The 20,740-nt window shown below is 38.0% G+C and overlaps 1 protein-coding gene across 10 annotated transcripts in view; it reads right to left on the bottom strand.

Moving 5' to 3' along the window:
• The window catches only part of ERC1 (ELKS/RAB6-interacting/CAST family member 1), a 309,608-nt gene that overhangs the window by 16,766 nt on the left and 272,102 nt on the right, over positions 1-20,740 (bottom strand). For 6 of the 10 annotated variants that reach the window (XM_076341250.1, XM_076341288.1, XM_076341261.1 and 3 more), the window contains one exon: positions 13,608-13,709. In XM_076341250.1, coding sequence (XP_076197365.1) covers positions 13,608-13,709 — 102 coding nt within the window. Of the gene's footprint in view, positions 1-11,924; positions 11,992-13,607; positions 13,710-20,740 lie in introns of all 10 variants that reach the window. The other 4 variants (XM_076341306.1, XM_076341322.1, XM_076341313.1 and 1 more) reach the window with 1 other exon arrangement.

The following is a 20,740-nucleotide window of genomic DNA, read 5'->3' as shown; positions in this document are numbered from 1 at the left end:
TGCTAAGTAGAATGGCAGGGCAGTGCCAGATTCATAAACCACATCGTGTTCTCATGATCAGCCCAGAGCTGTAGAGCTTTCTAGGAAAGCAACGGATAAACAGACCAAACCCTGGAATACCTTCTAAAGCAGCCAATCTTCATTAATTGCCCTGATAGGTTTAGGTCATCCTCATCACTGCATGGAATGAAGTCTGCTTAATGTGCCCTCAAGTTCAGAATATTGTAAATGGCCAGCTAAGTTTGACAACGTGTTTCACTAAAAAAGGCAATCACTACAACGCTGCAGTAGAAACATGAAATGCCTGACAAATCTCTGATACAAACCCAAACCATCTCTCCCAACTGATAAAGACATTTGGGAACATATTCCAGAACAAATTCAACTTGGAAACAACATGTTCAGTTTTTTTGAGATTTCACAGATTTTTTTTTTTCTTTGTGCATGACAAATGTGAATCTAATGGTAGTTTTGCAAGTCATTGGGGCAAAAAAATACTTTAGAACGAAATTAATACTGCTTCTTCAGTGGTAGTCCTGCTGTTGCTGTATAATGGTCAGCTGAAATATGAGTAACTGTATTTAAAAGTTTTTTTATGATAAGAGTCTGCATTTAAATATGTGTATATATACGCTGCATAGATAAGAAAAGGTACGTGTAACAATGTGGTTGGAGAGACCTATCTGAATGTTTGGTCACTTTTACTGTGAAAGATGAATACACCTCTCATACAGAGACCGTGGTGTCTAAATGCTTGTCTGAGCAGTGTCAAATGTAAATACACAAAAGCACATAGGTGGTTATGTGAAAAAGAAAACCAGTGAATGGGTGGTATAAGTGCAGATCCGAGACAAATGCAATATTGACTATCCATAGACGTCTGTGGAATAAAGTATGGTTTTAATCAATGTGTAATAGGACTCGTTCACCACAACCACCAGCTTTAAATTATGGGTTCTCCAGGCAGAAGGGCTAATGACCTGGTCACCTTTCTGCCTCCTAACATTCCCTTCTTCTTTGAAGGAAGCAACCATTTTTGCAGAACCAAGTAATTAACTTTACTTAGTTAATTTCAGAGAATACCTTCTAAATTTCTACTTAGCAATAAATTTGCAGCTCCCATTTTGAAGAAAGTCATATATGCACCCCAAAAAGCTTGTCTGTTTTTCCAGCTACATCAGCTGATCTTGTAAAAGTTATCTCCTTACACAACTTGCCTGACTCATCAGTCACGCATCAACATGCATGTTGATCATGGATCAACAGCAGTAATCTTTTTCTTATGGATACATGGCTATGATTTCTTTGAGCAAGCAAAAAAAAGGAGAAAATAGCATGTTCTTGACACAGCAATGCCAATACATTTGGCACTGGCACGACTGCTGTCATATGCCCCTACTAGCTTGCCTACACTGCTTGCACATATGCTGCATGTATATACTCACTACAGAACGCTAAAAGGCAGAGTAATGCAGATAAGTGGTCTTCATTTTGCAATCAAATAATTCAGTAGATTTTTCTCAACTTACCCATAGATCTTTAAATATTTGAGAAAAATCCGTGGAAGAACAGCTATATCAAGAAGAAAATAAAATAGAATTGACAAGTAATCTCGGGGTCAAAGTAAACAACGAGGTCAAAATTTCACTGTTTTTGTGTTAAAAGTGCTAGAAAGAAGTGTAGACGGAATGAATCTCAATATTTCCAAGGAATTAACTAATTTGAGAAATGCTCTAGCTTGCTAGCCTGCTCGATGGACCTTGAGTGTTCTTTGTAGATCCTGCAAAGGCACAAAAAAATAAGGAATTCTGAAAAATACTCAACCAAAACCCCAAAACTCCACCAAAGACCCCCTCAACACTTCAGACTGGACATAACAAATATGCTTGGAAAACAAGTTAAATGGAGGTAGCCCTTTATCTCCTATCAATCACGTTTTTCATGTGAATGTGGGAAATTATTTTCAAACTTTGTTACATACAGATGCAACTATGCTACCCAACGAAACCTACTTCCCAAACTAGCATTACACAGGAGAAGATGAGCTCAAAGTCTGGGTAAGTACATATGTTTGTTAAAAAGAAATTATTCCAAGGAGGACCTGACAAATCTAACAAAAGATGGAGTGGATCACAGGGGGTCCTCAGATGCCTCCCTGTATCTGGGTTTTATTATAGATATTACCAGACAAGAAAATTTTGCCTATATAGCAAAATATCTTATATTGGGAGATATGGAAATAAACTAAGATACCGAATGATATAGTCTGGAAGTATTTGCATAGCAAATTGAATTACGCATTCTTGCTCAGACCATTTGTGTTTGTTTGGCAACAAACGCAAGGGTTCAACTACAATCATCTTGTAACCATTGAATGCAATGGAGTTTTATGAGGCATGCATTTGGCTCAGAAAGTGCAAAGCTTTCCCAAATTCAGAACAATTTATCACTGATGTCTTCCCTTCATTATTTTAAATGGAAACAGAAGAAAGTTCTCAAAAAGACACAGCCTGACCTCAGTTCAGTTCAGCTCAGTTCACTGCTGCACAGAGATACTTGGTTTCTTCAGAAGACCACAACACAAAAGCTCAGGGACTGGCTCAGTTTTCTTTAGATTTGTTTTAAAGACAAAAAAATGGATTTAAATCTAACCTTCATCATTTTCTCCTCATAAACCAAAACAAAACAACATGCGTGAGGAGCTGAAAGAGATTCTGGCTACTGTGACAGTGCTGTCTTACTCAGTTCATTTCTGACAGAATCAATTAGGAAATCAGTTTTATATAGCAAATTCTTTTTGAAATTTTTATACACCATGAACAAATCCCATGGATTAATGATTTCCAGAGTTCACTCTCTTCGCCTTGGGAAAAATCAGACCAGAAAAAAAGAACAGCAAAAACACAAAACAGGGAAAGTAGTTTTTGTCATTAGTTCCCTCTGTTTAAATAAAATCTTTTCCCCGTAATGTAGGTGAAGCAAAGAATTGCAGTGGGTCGGTAGGATTCCTAAAGCACTGAAAATGAGCAAGTAGTTAAAATATATTTTTCTACATAACAAATCCAGAAGTGCTTTTTCATGGCACCGTCAACTTTTGCTTACATGGGCTGCGGAGCAAAAGCTTGCGGGGAGCCATGTGTGGAATAGCAGGGACTACTGTAGATCAGAACTGAAATACAGTGGTGGGACTGTGAGAAGCTTGTAACTGGGCCGTGGGGGAATATGAATGTTCAGGAATGAGGTACCTCGGCACAGCTGAAGGGCGTGTCTACACACAGCTTGAGTTTTACCTGTTTCATCAATCCCTTACTTTCAAAGGCAAGAGCATTTGCCCAAACCCTCACCCCTAAATATAACTAATTGCACGGCGCACACATCGCATCTCTTTCTTCTGTAACAGTCCATATGCCTCTTTCCTAGCTGAGGCAGAGGAGAGAAATTTCTGGCTTAATTGCAAGATGAGATCAGAACATACAAATTCAAACGCTGTTTTTATTTGTCTAAGTTTTCTTTTGTCTTCAAGATTTCTTGGGAGCCCAGCAACCCAGCAGCTTAGTTCTGAAGCAAAACAGGATGGCGTAAGTAGGGTGAGATCTACAGAGAACCTAAAATCTTCCACTTCAATATATTAAAATCTCCTTCATTTGAGAATTTCATTCCTGTAAGTTGTGTTAGTTATCAGGTTAAAATTTTGAATAATAAATTAAATTATAGAAGGGTGTGAAACTGAGTAGTCAGACTGACGATATTGACAACTAGAATACCATCAAGAAAAAAAAAAAGTGTTCCCGCAGCAAGTGAAAATAGTTTTAACAACTGTTTGCAGCTTGTACGTGACACTATGGATTTAAATAGCATCCTCCTGATCAAACTTTTGCAGGTGTAATTAAGCAAGTTTCGATTTCACAGAATCCATTAGATTTTATGCTGATTCCTCCTCTACAAGAACATAGCAGCTTGAGAATAAGTAAGAACAATCTGCTCATATTTTTAATCCATTCAAGCTTTCTAGCACTTGTTATCTATATAACCGTGAACAAGAAAGCACACACATTCCTTGCTGTACTGTATTTTGTCTATTGCTTCTTCCTATTACAAGGGATAAAAGGAAACAGTGGCGAATATGCTTTTGTTTGAAAGCAGAACATTGCAACACATGCACTGGGAGAGTGTGTCCATGGGAATGCTTATGTATCAGTGACTGCATTCTTCTGCCTCCCTGCTGCTACATTGCTAATGGAAAACAGAAGGTATTTCTTAAGTAGTCTACCAGAGAACACAATCAGTGCTTTTCTTGTTCAGATGAACTATAACCTCCCTGTCCACAAGTGATACGAATCTTTATCTCATCCCTCTCTAACACTGGGTCTTCATTCTGCTCTTCTAGCTCTCTACCTGCTGTATGACACTTTCAAAGCAAAGCCACATGAAGCCACCAAACGCCTGGTTTATCCATCTTTAGAAATTCTTTAGAGTTGTTTGCTCTACATTCAAATGCAAAATCCCATTAATACATATACCTATTTGTAGAGATATATATAGTAATTCTCACCTATATGTTGCATTAAACAAACAGATGTAGTTGGACTGCCTGTGGTGAGCCTACGAGTTGGAACTGTAAATCCTGACATCTCCATCAGTAATTAGGAACTTTACCAGCCAGGAAAATATAGCGTCTAGATTGGCTACATGCCCTTATCAGTTTTTATTTTAGTCATATTTCTCTCCAGCTCATTTTCATAGTTAGTAAGTTGGAAAGCAGGTTTGGGCTTGATTCTTTCTTACTGTAATATTGTTCACCCCCTCTGCCCCCCCCCCCCCAGTTTCTTTCCTCCTAACTTACAACTAAAAGGTGCTGGCAGCAACACCCCCAGCCTGGCTCCAGCTATTCCGCTTCTGTCTCTACCCTGCCTGTGAGTGCCAGAGCTCAGCTCCACTCTTCTTTAGGTCACCAACAGTGTATTCATAGCTTGCAGAAGCTGCTGGCCTTGCATTGTTGCATTCTGGCGTGTGGACGAGTGCTATAAGAAATCTAAATGGCAGAGTAACTGGGAGATAGCACAGACTATCACACAAGCTGTAAGCAACAACTCTCCTGGAAGTGGCCAGAAACAAAAATGTTTCAGTACAGAATTCCTACTTCCTACAAAGACCAAACCACTAGTAAGAAGATCATATTCAGCTGCAAATCAAAAAAGAAAATAAGACACAGACCTGGAATAATCTCATTTGGTAGAAATGAATTATGGCCTTTTTGCAATTGTTTTGCTGAAAAGCACAAATCTCTACAAAAAGAAACCAGCCATCTGTTTTGAGTGTTTTAGAATGTAAGAATCTACTTGTGTTCTTCTTTGATCTGTAAGAATAATAGGAGGACAGTGATACAATCCAGTTACACCTCCGTTGTGAGTGCTTAATTTATCCCAGACCTGCAGATTACAAAATTCCATCTGGAAATCTTAGTCTTATCATTCTGGGATCAGAAAGAAGATGTACAGTGAATCAAGATCAGTTCTTTTGTGCTGGTAGATATAACATTCTTGGACAGAGAATATATGCTTCAAACATAAAATAGTTATTAAGATAGCAAAATAGTAGTTTTTTTAAAAAAACAAGCTAGCAAAAGAACTGTTCCCAGAAACAGGGAAAGGACCAGGCGCAGAAGTTAACATCATTTTAAAGACAGCATTTTTCTCAGCCCATCCCAGTCTAACAGTACTCTTTACTTACTGGGTAAAAGATTACATGCCAGTATGAGTACAGAAAAAGAGAGAAGGTGGAAAGGCGCGGTTTCCAAATTGGAATGGTAGAAGATTAATCATAAAACAAAACATGAAGTTTGATATCAGTATTACTGAAGTTGTTCGCTCCACCATAACAGGATTGTTACTTACACTAAAGTCAGAACTACAAAAGGCTTTCCATTATTCAGAGTTATTACAGCCAAAGGAGAAAAGGTTATTCTCTGAAGAAAGGTAAAGCTTGAAAAGGCTTGAAAATAATAGATACTTGTATGATAGCTAAATCAGGATTTTGAATTGTACTTCCTCAGAGCAGTAATTGTCAGTCCATGAACTCTTTGTGTCTCCTTGCCTGAGCTTGACGGTGCAGGAGTCTTTCTGTTTCATAATTAATGATGACACCCACATAAGCAGGGCTCCAGAAAAGCAGGGGTGGAAGGCAGGTCCTGTGATTAACCGGGACAACTGTATTCAAAGTGCTGCCCTCATAACGATTAATTAGTTACATCACCTTATTTGAGTGCATCACATTAGGGTTCTTACACTAAAGGGTTGCCCATCTGGAAAGTGGGAGTGAGGAGCCCTGGCTGTCACCAGTATGACAAAACAAATCTGGCATCTTATCTCTCAGTCAGGCCAAGTGATAATGTTTAAGTAAAGTAAGATTATTTCATGTAGCCGCCTTCAAATTTTGCCCAGGGTATGTCTCTAAGGCAAGCATAAGACACATTCTTTCACAGCGTTTTTACACATATGAATGAAGAACTGTAACAGACATATTACAACAGATTATTATACACTACACAATCAGTTTGTAGATTTTTAGAGAGGGGAAGAAATGACCCTTCAGAGGACAAAAGATGAGGATGACGAAGAGGAGGCAGCGGTCTAAAGAGCTTTGTTCAGCATGCTGGAATGGCAGCTCCTTGAAATGTTGAACATGGGTTATTTTCCCTTTTTTGGGAAGGAATAGGATCTTGGAAGGAAAAATAGTAAGTATTAATAAATTGAGTCAAATACAAATCTAACATAATTTTGGGAACAAATTCAAAATGAGGTATTAGAATCACCATCATATCACTGTAACAACACTATTCTAGAATATTGTGTAATAATATTACCTAGCACTTACATAGCACTTTTCCCAAGCAGAACTTCCACTTTACAAAAAGTTCAGCTCATTTTACAATTAGAAAATTTGAGACAGGGAGAAAGAGAACAAGTGAGTGGTTGGAGACGATGCCAGGAAAGAATTTATCTTCTGAATCATGGTCTAGTGCTGTGTCCAGTAAATTACATTGTAATACGAGTCAGGCACGAAAGCCTGGTGTTTTTGACCATTCTGCATGATCTAACAATTAAAAAGACCATATTGAAAATAAATTTATTTAAAAGGCTTATGAGGTCACAGTGTAATAAGTGACAATAGTGAGAACCTAAAAGTGGTGTGACAGTAGGACAAGCAGCTCTCTACATGCTGCAAGCATAAAATGTGTCTCATGTGGAGAGAAAGATCACATTTATGCAGTGAATGAATGCCTGTGTAATCATTTGAAAATGGAACTCATCATGAGTAAGATATTTACTTTGCTAAAAGAAATCAGTATATTAATCCAAGCACCAAATAATGTAGGGGAAAAAAAATCAATATTCTTCTCAAACTTCCCAAAGTATAGACACTTCTAGTTCTGTAGTGATCTCAATGAAAAGTTCATGGGGTTTGACAGCTGTGGCAAAGGTTAAATTAAGTCCCAAGATGTCCTGCCCTATCTCCCTCAACGTCATTATTTCTATCCCCCTTACTCTACCATCACAGTAGTCACAGATCTTCACATTGCGACCTGTTGCCTGTCACCTACATCTGCCACTTTCTTCTAGGTGTCCACTCGTCGTGCATTTTCCTTTAGCTGTAAGATGGAAATAAATAAACGCCCCCTCGAAAACAAGTAAAAAGGAAATTGTGAATGCTCATCCTGGACGTTCCTAGGGGTGAGACAAAATTGCTCTACAGACACAAGTTAGAAACACATGGCTTACAACCTTGAGCATTGAGTTGGTTTTTGTATACGTCTACTAATATCAACTTCTCTGTGAGATTTAGCTGTTTCTATCATTCTTACTTTAATCCTTTTAATACCTTTGTCCTAATAAATAGAATACAGAAATGTCATTCAAGCTCCATTACCCTTTAATAATCACAAATGGCTGTTTAGAATGAGTCTGCTTTCAGAAACAATATATTCATTAAAGATGTCCTTTAGAATATTATGAGCTCTTCATTAAAAACTATAGTTAAAAAATTCAGACTGAATTCATTAAACATTCTTCATATTGATGACTTTCCCTCTATTTCAGTTCTTAGGTTTAGGTGACTCTTGTCTACAGAAAAACTCTTGGCAAAGTCAAATTACAACATTAAAAATGTAGCCTTCAATACACAATGCATACGTGTCATCTGGTGATACTGCAAATTATAATTTATACTGTTTTTGAGAAGTCGTCTATGAAATTTACTTAAATTGATCGGTTTTCAGCTCTTAAAAATGATTCAAATATTCTCCTGTTATGACTTACCCCCACAGACATCACCTCTGAAATCTTAAAAGATGTGTTAAATTATGCTAGTGTCTTCAGCAGTCAAGTCGCAATACTTACTGCTTTGTGTTAAAATTTGTCAAACTCAAGTATTAAAGAAAAATGTCACCAATAAGAGGCTTTTTGTCTTGCAATATTTTTATGGTAATAGGAACCCGTCAATATTTTCATCATCTTGAAAAATCCACATTTTTATGCACTCCAGTTCAATGCTAGCTCTTTGACCATTCCACTGTTACTCTAAGAAGCATAAAATTCATTTTCAGATTTTGTTCCTGGAATTCAAGCACAGCAAAACCAAATGTTTTGCTCCTTAGCAGGCATATCCGTAACTTCAGGATTTGTTGGCAACCGTTAATAGAAAATGCTTCCACAGAATAAGTTCAAAAAGCTTGTCTAGTGACAGCATCTACGAGGCTCCAACTCGTACTGCAAGCCAGAGCCATGGAAGATGGGAAGAAAAACGGTCTACAGCAGCATGCATACTTAAAAACGCACATACAGTATGTATAAATTACATACCAGGATAAATCTCTCAGTTCTCAGAGTTTTAGTTTTGCTCTTCCTCTGTTCTTGCCCTTAGCACTTTTATTCTGTCCTCGCTTTTCCCTGTGTTCTTTAATTTGATTGTCTTTCACTCTTCCAACAGTTTTTTGTGATCCTATGCCCACTACACCCATTCAACAAAAGCAGTCCTCTTCATTTCTGATGGGCAAACGTGATACAAGCAGATTTCTGAACGACACCCACACTTTCTCACATCGTAGGTAGCATGGCTGTGCTTCACAAGAAAACTAGATGAATTGAGCAGCTTGGGAAGTTTATGTATGGAAGCTTTGCTGCTTCTTTCCCCCATATAGCACATGCATGGTACATATTTACAAGAATATACACACACATACACACATATCCTTTCGTATGTATGAGATATCATAAAGTGTAAATTCATATTATTTTTAACGAGAGTGAATAACAACTAATTAAGCCATTGGCCAGAACATTTCAGCATTTGAGAAAGACAGAGGGGCATCCTTTGAGAAAGCACACTGGAATACGCTTGGATATAGAGGAGGATAGAGCTCCATCTGGGGAATAAAAGGAGTCATAAGAAATTCAGACAGCAAGGAAATGAGCCTAGAGAAAAAGGCTAGGAAAGACTATTTCAGGATGAAATATGGTACTTACATTGAACTGTAAACTGAAATGTAAACTAGCATTCTCTGAAACTACAGGAAGGGCGCATATGTTTAGAAACAGTGCTCCATTTCAGGGGAACTATATCTGATAATGCTGTCATGTACAGAACTGGCATGATTAAATATTAAATTCGGCCAATTCCAGAATGCTGTAGGGGAAAAGCCTTAAACCCCCAAACATAAAAATAAAATAATGTAGTTTGCTATTGTACGTATTTTGATGGTCTCCATTTTATCTTCAGTATTGACAAGAGGTGATTACAACCTCAGACCTAAAGGAACTTTAAAAAACAAAGTTATCGCCAAGTCCTACGCTATTAGTAACTTTTTTTATCATTGTAATACATACATTTAATTTAACATATGCAGGTTACGGACTCTGTGACCTACATCTTCGCTTTTACAAAGAGAATAAGGACTTTTTTTTTGAATGTACATGGAATATCATGGTAGAAACATGCACTTTGTTGGGAATAACGGGCTTGGGAGGCATCAATCACCTTTATACTTTCCCTGTTGAGGTATGCAAGACAATCTTGAGGCTGACACGTTTCTCAGATGAGATGCATGTAAGGCAAAGATGCTGGCTGCTTCATTATTTTGACTAGGATATTCTGTAACATGCTTTCCTGAGGAAAATGCCTCAAGTACAAAGTGGAGAGATATGCTGTATTTAATGTGAACCACCCATTAATTCAATAAACTAAGAGAAACCATTCTCTTAGCACAGTTGCATTCATAAATGTATCAGCAGATGGAAGAGGAAAAGAGAAAGATCTATCAGTGTTTTCTACACAACCCCCATGTTTGCTCTAGAACAAAAATCAGAATTATTCCTACCTTCATAGTGACCGTCGTCTTCCTTTTCATCACTTGCTTACCTGATCTTTCCTGTTTAATTGCCATGCATCAGCAGATCTTTACAAGCATTGTCTCTAAAACTTCATATACTAACACACAACCATTGCAAGAGCAGTGATTCAAAAAGAATGTGAAATCAACAGTGAGTGTAAATTAATGAAGCACTTTATCAATTTTTCCACTAAAGAGATTTTCTTAGTTCAAACCCCAAGGCATGAAATTCAAGTTTGATACTGCCACGGTTGGATTAAATTTTTCAGATGGTTGACTTGAAAAGAGGGATCTGATCTATACAGGCAGACACACGTGTAAGTCTGCAGTTAATTGAGCAAGTGTGAAGAGATGAGAGAGTAGCTTATTCTTTCATGAATGTTTTACAAATCTAACATAAAGTAATAATTTTCAGAAATGCAAGGGTCCAAAATTTCCACAGAAATTTTCAGAAGAATTTTCTTTCAAATAATTGATGTGGAAAAATCAAATTCTGAGAAAAACTGCGAAGAAACTCATGTGAAATAATTTTTCTTAAAAGGATAAGTGAAGAAAGAAAATTTCATATAAATTTTTAAAATATTGTCATTGCATATCAATACTTTAAGTACTTCAAATAAATTCATTCTGCTTTAAACTGATACTACAAGGCATAAATTAATCATATGTACTGTAGCCAAATAATCGATATTTGACTTTTGTAGCTCTATATCAAGGCTCCTGGTCAGTAAAGGATGTTTTCTTCTTTGCTAGAGAACAGACGTGGGGAGAAGGGCTCTGTCCTGTGCACTGCATTCTATTCTGGAAATGGGGGTTGTGGTGGAGACAATTTGACAGCAGAAAAGAGAAAATTGTGGACACAGACATAGAGAAACAAAATGTACTTTAAATGACAAATAGCTACCAACTTCTCCCCCACTCTTTTGAGAGAACGAGGGAGATGGAAGGGAGAGGGAAAGGTTAAGGGGATATTCCTCTTTGCCTTCAAATTTACAGAAAACTTATATTCTTAGTCCATATCAAGAATCATCTGTTCTGAGCTGATAAATATCTGTGACTAGTTAGGTCAGCATACATGGCAGCAATCTCGGCAGCAGATCTCAACATGCTTAAAACCTTCAGGAGGAACATTATCTCTGAGCAAATTCTTTACTAACCGGAATCGAAAAAGCACACATAGATTTGGCTACAGTGCAAACTGCTTTGAAAAACAATCCGACTGAAAACATTTCCTCCATGAAGTCAACGATAAATGATATGAGAGACATTTCCTGTTCTCTCGTACGCATTAAGAGTTTGCTTTGCATAGAAACTCAATTACATGCCCTGGAAAGTTCTCCCCACAACATCATGAAGCAATGACACGATGATTAGAAGAAGAAAATCACAAACTACACACAAGCACACGAGAAACACCCTCATGCAGAGACTACGCAAGCAAGCGGGAAGGAGCACACCCAGGTTTCACAGAGCACACGGGAGCGAGATGTGAGAGCGACTGTCGGAAACTTTTCTATTGGCAAGAAAAGTTGATTCTCACCGTTCTGAACAAAATGGCTGAACTAAGAGCATCTGACTGGTTATGCCCAAATACCCTCCTCCTCATCCTAGCGGTGCAGAGGTGGCAATGGGAGAAAAGCCCCAGTGCAGCATGGGAATGAAATAAAGAGTTGGTTAGTATTTAAAGCACATATAAGTAAGTACAAATAGTAGTAAAAAGTGTTTAATTCCTTATGTAACGTTCTGAGCCACTCTGAGGTACAGCTTACTTTGCTCTCTTGCAGGCTTTGTCAGCTTTTAAAATGCCCCTACGCAAAGGGAGAGTGCAATCAGACCATTCTCCTGCCCTCTCCTCCCTACTGCCCTGCCCTGTAAGGTCTTTGCAAGAACTTCCTTAAATGTTTAAATTTTATCTTTCCTTTACATTTTATCTTTTCATTTAATCTGTGAATGCTACGCTGCATTCATTTGCAAGCATGTACTACAGTTACATTCTGGAAATGGCTTCATTTCGCTGTAGACTCGCAGTGTAGAAACAACAGATATTTTAACGTTTCCTCCAAATTAAGAGTAGGAAAGCCATTTAATTTGCAGTATTAACAATTGCACTCTCCTGAAGAAGGTAAGAAGGACCAACATTTTCCAAAAACATTACAGAAAATTCAAGCTAGTCAATTTACAGTTCTTTATTCCTCATCTGGAGGAGGGTACTAAAACAAGATGCAAAAGGAAGTTGTTCTGAAAATAAGAAATTTTCTGCTTTGTATATACCCCTTATTGTCTTCTGATACAGACATGAAAAGAGATTTTTAAAGATCTATTTTTGCAAGGTGAATATGTAATTGTTTTTTGCCATTTTCCTCTTTTACCTTACTCATAATTTCTACATATCACTAGGTTGGTGCTTAAAGGTCTAGATTGAGATGCCTTCCTTCAAATCTCAACAATTTCTAGATGAGCCAGAGGGCAAAGAGGAGTGCCAAACATTCCTTCGCTTTGTCAAGGCAGTGATTAATGATCGCTAATATTTTAATTAAAGTGGAATGGATGAGATTACAACATGGGATATGCAATTATGTTGGCATTTTCTGTGCTACCCAAGGGACAGGTAATCTCTCTGATAGTTATCAAGCACACGGCTGTGCTTTGTAAATGACACAGGAGGCTCCTCACTGCCTTGGAGATGGTAAATTGATTTTCCTTCAGTTCACGGCCCATTGAGTTTGTGAGGGAGCAGTCTGTGCTCATTTGGCACAGAGGCCGGGATTTCCTCATGGGAAACGAAGGGAACTGCTCATATGCAATCCATAGATCAGAAAGCTGATCCTGGAGCATGATTTCCTGCTACTGAAGACAAGAAACAGTCCTGGACACTCCACACACTCAAGCAGTAAACCTGAGTTACTAAAATCTGAATATGCCAGACAGGACTCCATTCGTCCATTTTAAGAGAGTAACATCTCTTTCTTCCCTTTCATTGTCTGCCCCCTCTTCTCCACCCACTTAATAACAGCTTGGTACCAGGAACTGTTTGTTCACATTTCAGGAGTTTTCAACGAAGCCGACACAACAGCAACATCCATTTCTGGTTTGTAACTGCACTCTGGAATGCTATTTTTGTTCCAAGGTACTGCAAGCATGTCAGGGAAAATTACATACGACTCAAAATAATCAGCCCCCATAGTAAAAATTACTTTAAAAGTGAAAAAGAGAGACACATTACCTGGTCAGGGGAGGGCTTGTGGTTGGTTTGGTTGGAATGGGATGAGGATTTGAGGTGGTCATCCTCATAGTTGTCAGCCATCAGCTTCATACGGTTCTGAGTCTATTAAAAAAAAAAAAAAAAAAAAGAAAGAATCTCAGTCTACCTTCTAATGTGATCATAGGGACTAAAGGGAATAGGGTATTTATGCTATCCCGTATATCCAAAATCCATACATGGAAAAAAATAAGACACATGCATAAAACATTAGTAGGTATTACTGTAGAGAATTGGTAAAAACTGGGAGACACATTCCAACCACTTCACTTTGAGGCTAAATTAGTTTTGCAATTAAGTGGCTCATCTGACTTGTACCTACTGAAACTTGTGCTGTACATGTGTGTACAAAGAAACTAACTTCTTCTTATAGACCCTTAGGATTAAGGTTCAAACACCAATTTGGAGAACAATTCAATGAAAACATCAGTTAGACGTCCCTAAGTCAGTTAAAAACAAAAAAGAAATCAGTTTAAGAAAAAAAGAGTGAACAAGCTGAAAGTAGGTTATTACTTAAGAAGTCCATCCAGTTTCAATATGCAAATCAGTTTTCAATTGATATACCAAAGAGTAGGAAAATTCTGAGACCGGTCAGAAAAATGTGAATTATAGAAAAGCCTTCCTGTGAGGAAATTAAAAAGTTAATAAATAAGGCTTTTGGAAGAAAAGGTGACATAATAAAGATTTATAAAATTAAAACCTGCATACAGTCAAGCAAAGAATTAACAAAATATGAAACAAGTTTCTTAAGCTTTTCTTTAACTTCTCAGGAAATTTCAAGTTCCAAAGGATATATAATTTTTAAAAACACAAAATATAAAATAAATTGTGTAAGAATAAATGAAAAACCTTACCTTAACATTACCATTCTAGGTAAGCAATTGCAATGAACATTAAAATATACTACATGACTGTGTCTGCAAAGGACAGTGTTAGTGAGATAAAGCCCTTTTAACATACTATCCTGAAATGAGGTCTCCAAGCACCTAGACACACACCCATACACACCAACAAGGAAAGAAATCCACCTGGGCAAAATGTCCCAGCTCCCCAGCAGGGCTTACAAAGACCGTTCAGGCAGCAATGATACTCTAGGAGTAGCCTAGAGGGGACTACAAAAGAGCTGGATCTAGGGTCTTGCAAAGTGAACTGCCATCCCTACGTCAGCTGCTTCACTTCAAGTTATCTGGGTGCCACTGTCACTGGGCACTCACACCTGGAGCAGACGCAAAATGGAGTGACAGCATTTCTCCTCCCAGCTCGTAACATAGACAAAGCCCCATTTTGAGCTCTGTGAAATCCTCGTATTCCAAAAAAATAAAAAGGCTAGCCAGACCTGTTAGATATGATACACAGTGAATTATGTACAGCTAGACATACTAAATCATCAGAGATGCACTAAAATCTAATGTCTTAAATGAAAACTCAAAGCTCACTGTAAAAATGCCAGCTGTTGATTCAATCCCTTCATAACTGCATGGTTTCTCACTGAAAACTCTAATTTTAATGAGCATCTCGAGGCTAGAGAATGCAGTTTCTACTTGACTGTACTCAGATCATTATAGAGAAGGTCCAGGGTTTGAATCTGGATTTGATTTTATTTTGGATTAATTTAACAAAAGCTAACAGTAAATTGAGCTTAAGCAATAAGCAATTTAATCATACAAAATCTTTATATTGTTTGCTCTGTTTTGTCAAACAAGTTTTGAATTCCAAGTCTGACTCATCATTCATAAATCACTACTTGAAACATGCTACATTAATACTTAAACAACCAGTTTATTATAAAGGCTGTTGCTCGATATTTACTATTTTATTATATTTAAGGTTGGCTCTTGTCGTGGTTTAACCCCAGCCAGCAACTAAGCACCACACAGACACTCACTCACTCCCCCCCAGTGGGATGGGGGAGAGAATCGGAAGAGTAAAAGTGAGAAAACTCGTGGGTTGAGATAAAAACAGTTTAACAGGTAAAGAAAAAGCCACACACACAAGCAAAGCAAAACAAGGAACTCATTCACCACTTCCCATCGGCAGGCAGGTGTTCAGCCATCTCCAGGAAAGCAGGGCTCCATCACGCGTAACAGTTACTTGGGAAGACAAAACGCCATCACTCCAAACGTCCCCCCCTTCCTTCTTCTTCCCCCAGCTGTATATGCTGAGCATGATGTCATATGGTATGGAATATCCCTTTGGTCAGCTGGGGTCAGCTGGCCCGGCCGTGTCCCCTCCCACCTTCTTGTGCACCCCCAGCCTACTCGCTGGTGGGGTGGGGTGAGAAGCAGAAAAGGCCTCGACTCTGTGTCAGCACTGCTCAGCAATAACGAAAACATCCCTGTATTATCAACACTGTTTTCAGCACAAATCCAAAACATAGCCCCATACTAGCTCCTATGAAGAAAATTGACTCTATCCCAGCCAAAACCAGTATAGCTCTCTAACGATTTCTTCTTTGCAATGAGCGCTACTGATTTTTAAATGATTTTACATTTCTTTGGAAATTTTTGGTTTTGATAATAAATAACTTCTTACATGACTTTCAGCATGTATGTGGAAAAAATCTATTAAAAAGCAGAAGTTTAGCAGAATGTTAGTACAGCACATTAACTTTTCTGAGAGAAAAAGTAGATCTTCCCAGAGAGAGGCAGTGTGTTTTATGATATTGCATGAAAAACCCCTATGTTAGCGCTAATACAGGAAGAGAAGAATATAAAGATCTAAACGTTTAAAGCACAGTTTCTCTCACAGAAAATTCTGAAGTGGAATTGAAGAGGTTGCGTACTTCTGTCACTTAACTTCAAGTAGAATAACCTAGTATTAATACTTGGCAGGAGGTATGAGAAGAGGCTTGAGAGAACTGGGCTGGTTTAACCTGAAAAAGAGGCGGCTTCTTTAATTACTTGCTAGGAGGAAATAGAGAAGATGAAGCCACACTTTCCTGGAGGGGACAGGACAAGAGACGACGGATGTAAATCGGAACACAGAAAATTCTCGTTAGAGATCAGGAAAATTAATTTCATAACAAGGCTGATCAAATACCAGAACAGACTGCCAAGAGGCTGCAGCATCTTCATCCTTGCAGATATTGCAAATGCGACTGGACAAGGCCTTAAGCAAGCTGCTCTAATTCGAGATGCTCTCAGAAGGTGGTTGGACACAGAGGTCCACTCCAATCTAAAATAGGCTGCAATTATTTGGGCTTTTCATCTTCAAATAATTTTATAGCTATCAAGGCTGGAGTTTTCAAAAGAAGAGGGAGCAAAGTTCCAAAATTCCTCCTAGTTGCTAAATATGATTTAGCTGCTTAGCTCTATTACAGCCCTTTGAACATTTTAACCCAGAACAATCTCTGCAGCATCCCAATGATGACAATCATACAGGATCAGTTAACCTAGAAAGACATTTTCTATGTTCCCCCTTTAATCCAACCTGACCTTCCACTGCTTCTGCTGTTAATCTAAGAGTGTATGTTTGTGATATACAAGTCTTGGCAAGAAAACACCAAAATCAGTATTGTGATTTCACTACAGGAACTAATTTACGCATATATAGTTGGAATCAGGCAAAAATAAAGAGAAGGAAGAAAAGCAGCTTATTTCCTGATGGATACCACTAAAAATTATTTTCCAACATTAAAACTCCAAGCAGTGTTGCAAATATATAATGTAATATAATAAAAGAATATTTTTCTAATTCTCTATGTCAAACATGGAAATAAAAAGCTTTTGCTTAGGACTGATGAACTTCTAAATGCAAATTTTTAAAATAACTGGAAATACATGAACTCAGTTTCTCTCCTATTGCTCCTCTCCAGAAAAAAACGTTCAAAAGGATGGAAATTTCTAGAGCATATGGCTGTTGCAATGGTTTAAAACCAAACCGTTTACTTTACTGTGGGGAACCACTCCAACATCCTGCAGTTCTGAACTGCTTTGTCATGGTGCTATTATACAATCCACTCCCACCTTATGAGGTTATGGCTCAGATCCTAGGGCAAACATTTCTACATCACTGTAAAAAGTATGAACAACAAAGTGGTTTAACCACTGTGTCCTGTGAGAAAATAAATGAGCAGTGCAGACAAATCAGTTGTGTCAGGAGTGCTTTTGTCTAAAACCTCCAGAGCTTGTAAGCAGAACTAGTGATGATAAGAACTGGATGTCAGATCCAAATTTTGCTTAAAAAATACCATGCGCCCTTACAGATACCTTCTTCATGCATGTGCGGATAAAATGCTAGAATGAAAAAAACAGGACAAAACTCCACAACTCAACAGGTTTCTTGATTTTTTTTCCAGAAGGTTTCTTATTTTTTTTTGACAGAACAGATTTCGTAACCTTATTCCTTGCCCTCCAATGACTCACCCCTCCCAAAACCCCACACCTTGTCAAAGCCCTTAACAACGCTGTTTAGTCTCCCAATAATCATCGTGCAAAAGAACAATCCCAAACCCTTTAGACTAGTGTCAATCCTCAAAATTACTGAAGAGCCATCGCACTCTCTCAAGCTCCTAACTGAAAGTCATGAGTGACTCTGGAGAACTTGCCGCAAGAGGTCTGCAGACCAGAGTCTGTGACTATAGCAGGTCTAAAGCATAACATTCGCAAGGGTATTGTATCTAAAAAATCCCCAGCTTCCTCCGGTTATATATTAGACTACACACTAGTACTATCAGATCTTCCCCACCCTCTCTTTTTTTCCCCCCAGAACTTCTGCAGTTGTCCTTTTGCCTCTCTGATACACTTAAGCTTAATGCCCTTCTTGCTTCTTGTCATTATTTAACCCTGGCCTCTGCCCTACCCCTTCCTACAGCAGGCAGTTATATTAAAAGAAAAAAGCACCAGGAGAAAATATGAGATAAACTTGTCTTAATCATAAATGTGAATGATCGGCATCAGCACTTCTTTTAAACGTGCTCTCTTTTCTTTTGTTGTTTTGTGGTCCTGCAGGGATTTCACTATATTTTCACCATGCTTTTTCTGATTATCATATAGTTTACTTCTGCCTGTATTCTATGATCACTAAATGTTTGGCTAAACAAGGAGATTACCATGGAGTAGACTATTTCTAATGCAGCCAACACCTGAAAACTTTAATTCCCAACAGCACTTGTATAACTTTTTAGCTGCCAAAACTGTAGCCATGGTGAATTTTGTTTAAGAATCACTAAGTTCCTCCTTCATGGATGTACTGCTTCAAAGCACACTCTCACCTGGACGTTCCTCAGAGTAAGTTATTTTATGTTCACTGCAGACTATGCTGATAGTTTGTTTGTGCACCTCCACCCTAAAGACCAGATTAATAGATTTTATCACAGTTAAATTATTACATGAGAAAAAACAAAACTGATGCTGATCCACAAAGTGTAGGGGAAAGTCAGAGACATAGTCTGGAACCTAGCTGGTAAAAGCTAGAGGACTCCTGCCCAGGTCTGACAAGCTCTTTATAGTGGAATTCCACATATAAATTTGAAACCCACAGATTTAATTACAAATGTTGTTTATAATATATTTTAGAGAATGTTTTTATTTGAAAACTTGCACTAAGTTGTATGTTTTTATGAGAATACATACCTTTCTTAAGCATTTCTACAGGATAGCTAGTCTTCTGGTAACCATTACCCTGGCAAGTTTTTGAAATGAAATTTATATATAGAATAGCATATTTCTGTATCTCTAGACAAGACCTCTAATAAACAGCAGACACTAGCTCATAAGCTGTGCGTTCGTTATATTAATCTAGTCTGCTTCATACTCACATTGCAGTAACTTACTCAAAGAGTTTGCATCCAATCTGTTTCTCCACCATGCAACACAGCGGAAACCATGACATCAGTGGCTACTTTCTCATTTTTTGTAAAATATTTGAGTAGGGTAATTTCTGGCTTTGCTAACCAGTCTAAACAAGCTTTATTAATCCTTTAATGTAGCGTTTAAAAAGCCCCACGTTAAGTAAACATTAATATAATGACTGTACTTGTGACAAATGGATATGTGGTGGAGACTATGTCAGTGAGTTAAAGGAGTCATCCCATTTCAATCTGAGTTGAAAGTTTCACTGGAAGCACACACATGCAAATGGAACAGTTTAGAAACCTTTTCACCACTAATAACATAGAAATATAATGGAGAAACTCAGGCGATTTTTTTTTTTCTAAGTCATGAGCCAAATTCAGTATCTCTGAAAATTATGTTTTTGCAAAGACTTTCAGATAGTGCTTTTCTATTTGCTGAAAACACGCAGTGAGCCATACTCCCTGTAAATATCCAACCATCTCCCTGCTGGAATCTGGCTGTCAGAAACACAGAGAGAATAACCCCTCCTCGCCTGTTATTAGAATGCGATGCCCTGCGTAACTACCTTGAGTGTATCTATACCTACCTTGAGTGTACACCTACCTCAAGCACGGCGTCTCTGAAAGACTGTTTCAAGTATTTTACTCTATGTCCCCTTCCCATTCAAGATATTTAATGACCCGGGAGACATTTTTCAAATTTGTAAAGAGATGATACATGCTGAGTTGTCATTTTTGTTTGTAAGGTTTAAAAGACACATCATTAATAAGGTCTGGCTTTCCTTTCGGCTATGTTTAAGATTAGCAACTGAGATTCCTCTATTAGCAGCAAACAAACACAATGTTCAGCTGCATACATATGAAAAGCATTCCCGTTACTACAGTTCTGTACATCCTGGAGCCTGTGTTTTTTGTGAGCCCAACGAAGAGCACGTGCAGCGTGCAGCTGCTGGGGTTTGTCAAAGCCTGCAGGATTTAACACAGATTCTACCTGAGATACCGGCTTCTGCATCGACTGTTGGCAATGTTACAACAACGTTACATTATAAAGTGAAAGACTTTATCAGCCCACTTAATTTCTGTGTTTAATGATTTCATTTTTCTGTTCATCTCCCCATATGTGATAATTACAGAGAAACTTAATTCTGGAGAATTCATATTCAAAACCCTTTGAACTAAACTAAAGGAGGCAGATCATTTAGATATTGAGCTCTCTTCGAGGCTTGACATATGTAGATATATGAGGATGGATTTAAAAAACTAACTCTGAACTGAAATTTTCCCTGTACAGGAACGCGTCTCT

This window comes from Aptenodytes patagonicus, chromosome 1, assembly GCF_965638725.1.
Source record: "Aptenodytes patagonicus chromosome 1, bAptPat1.pri.cur, whole genome shotgun sequence".
Classification (NCBI taxonomy): domain Eukaryota; kingdom Metazoa; phylum Chordata; class Aves; order Sphenisciformes; family Spheniscidae; genus Aptenodytes; species Aptenodytes patagonicus.
This window is presented reverse-complemented; position numbering and strand designations above follow the sequence as displayed.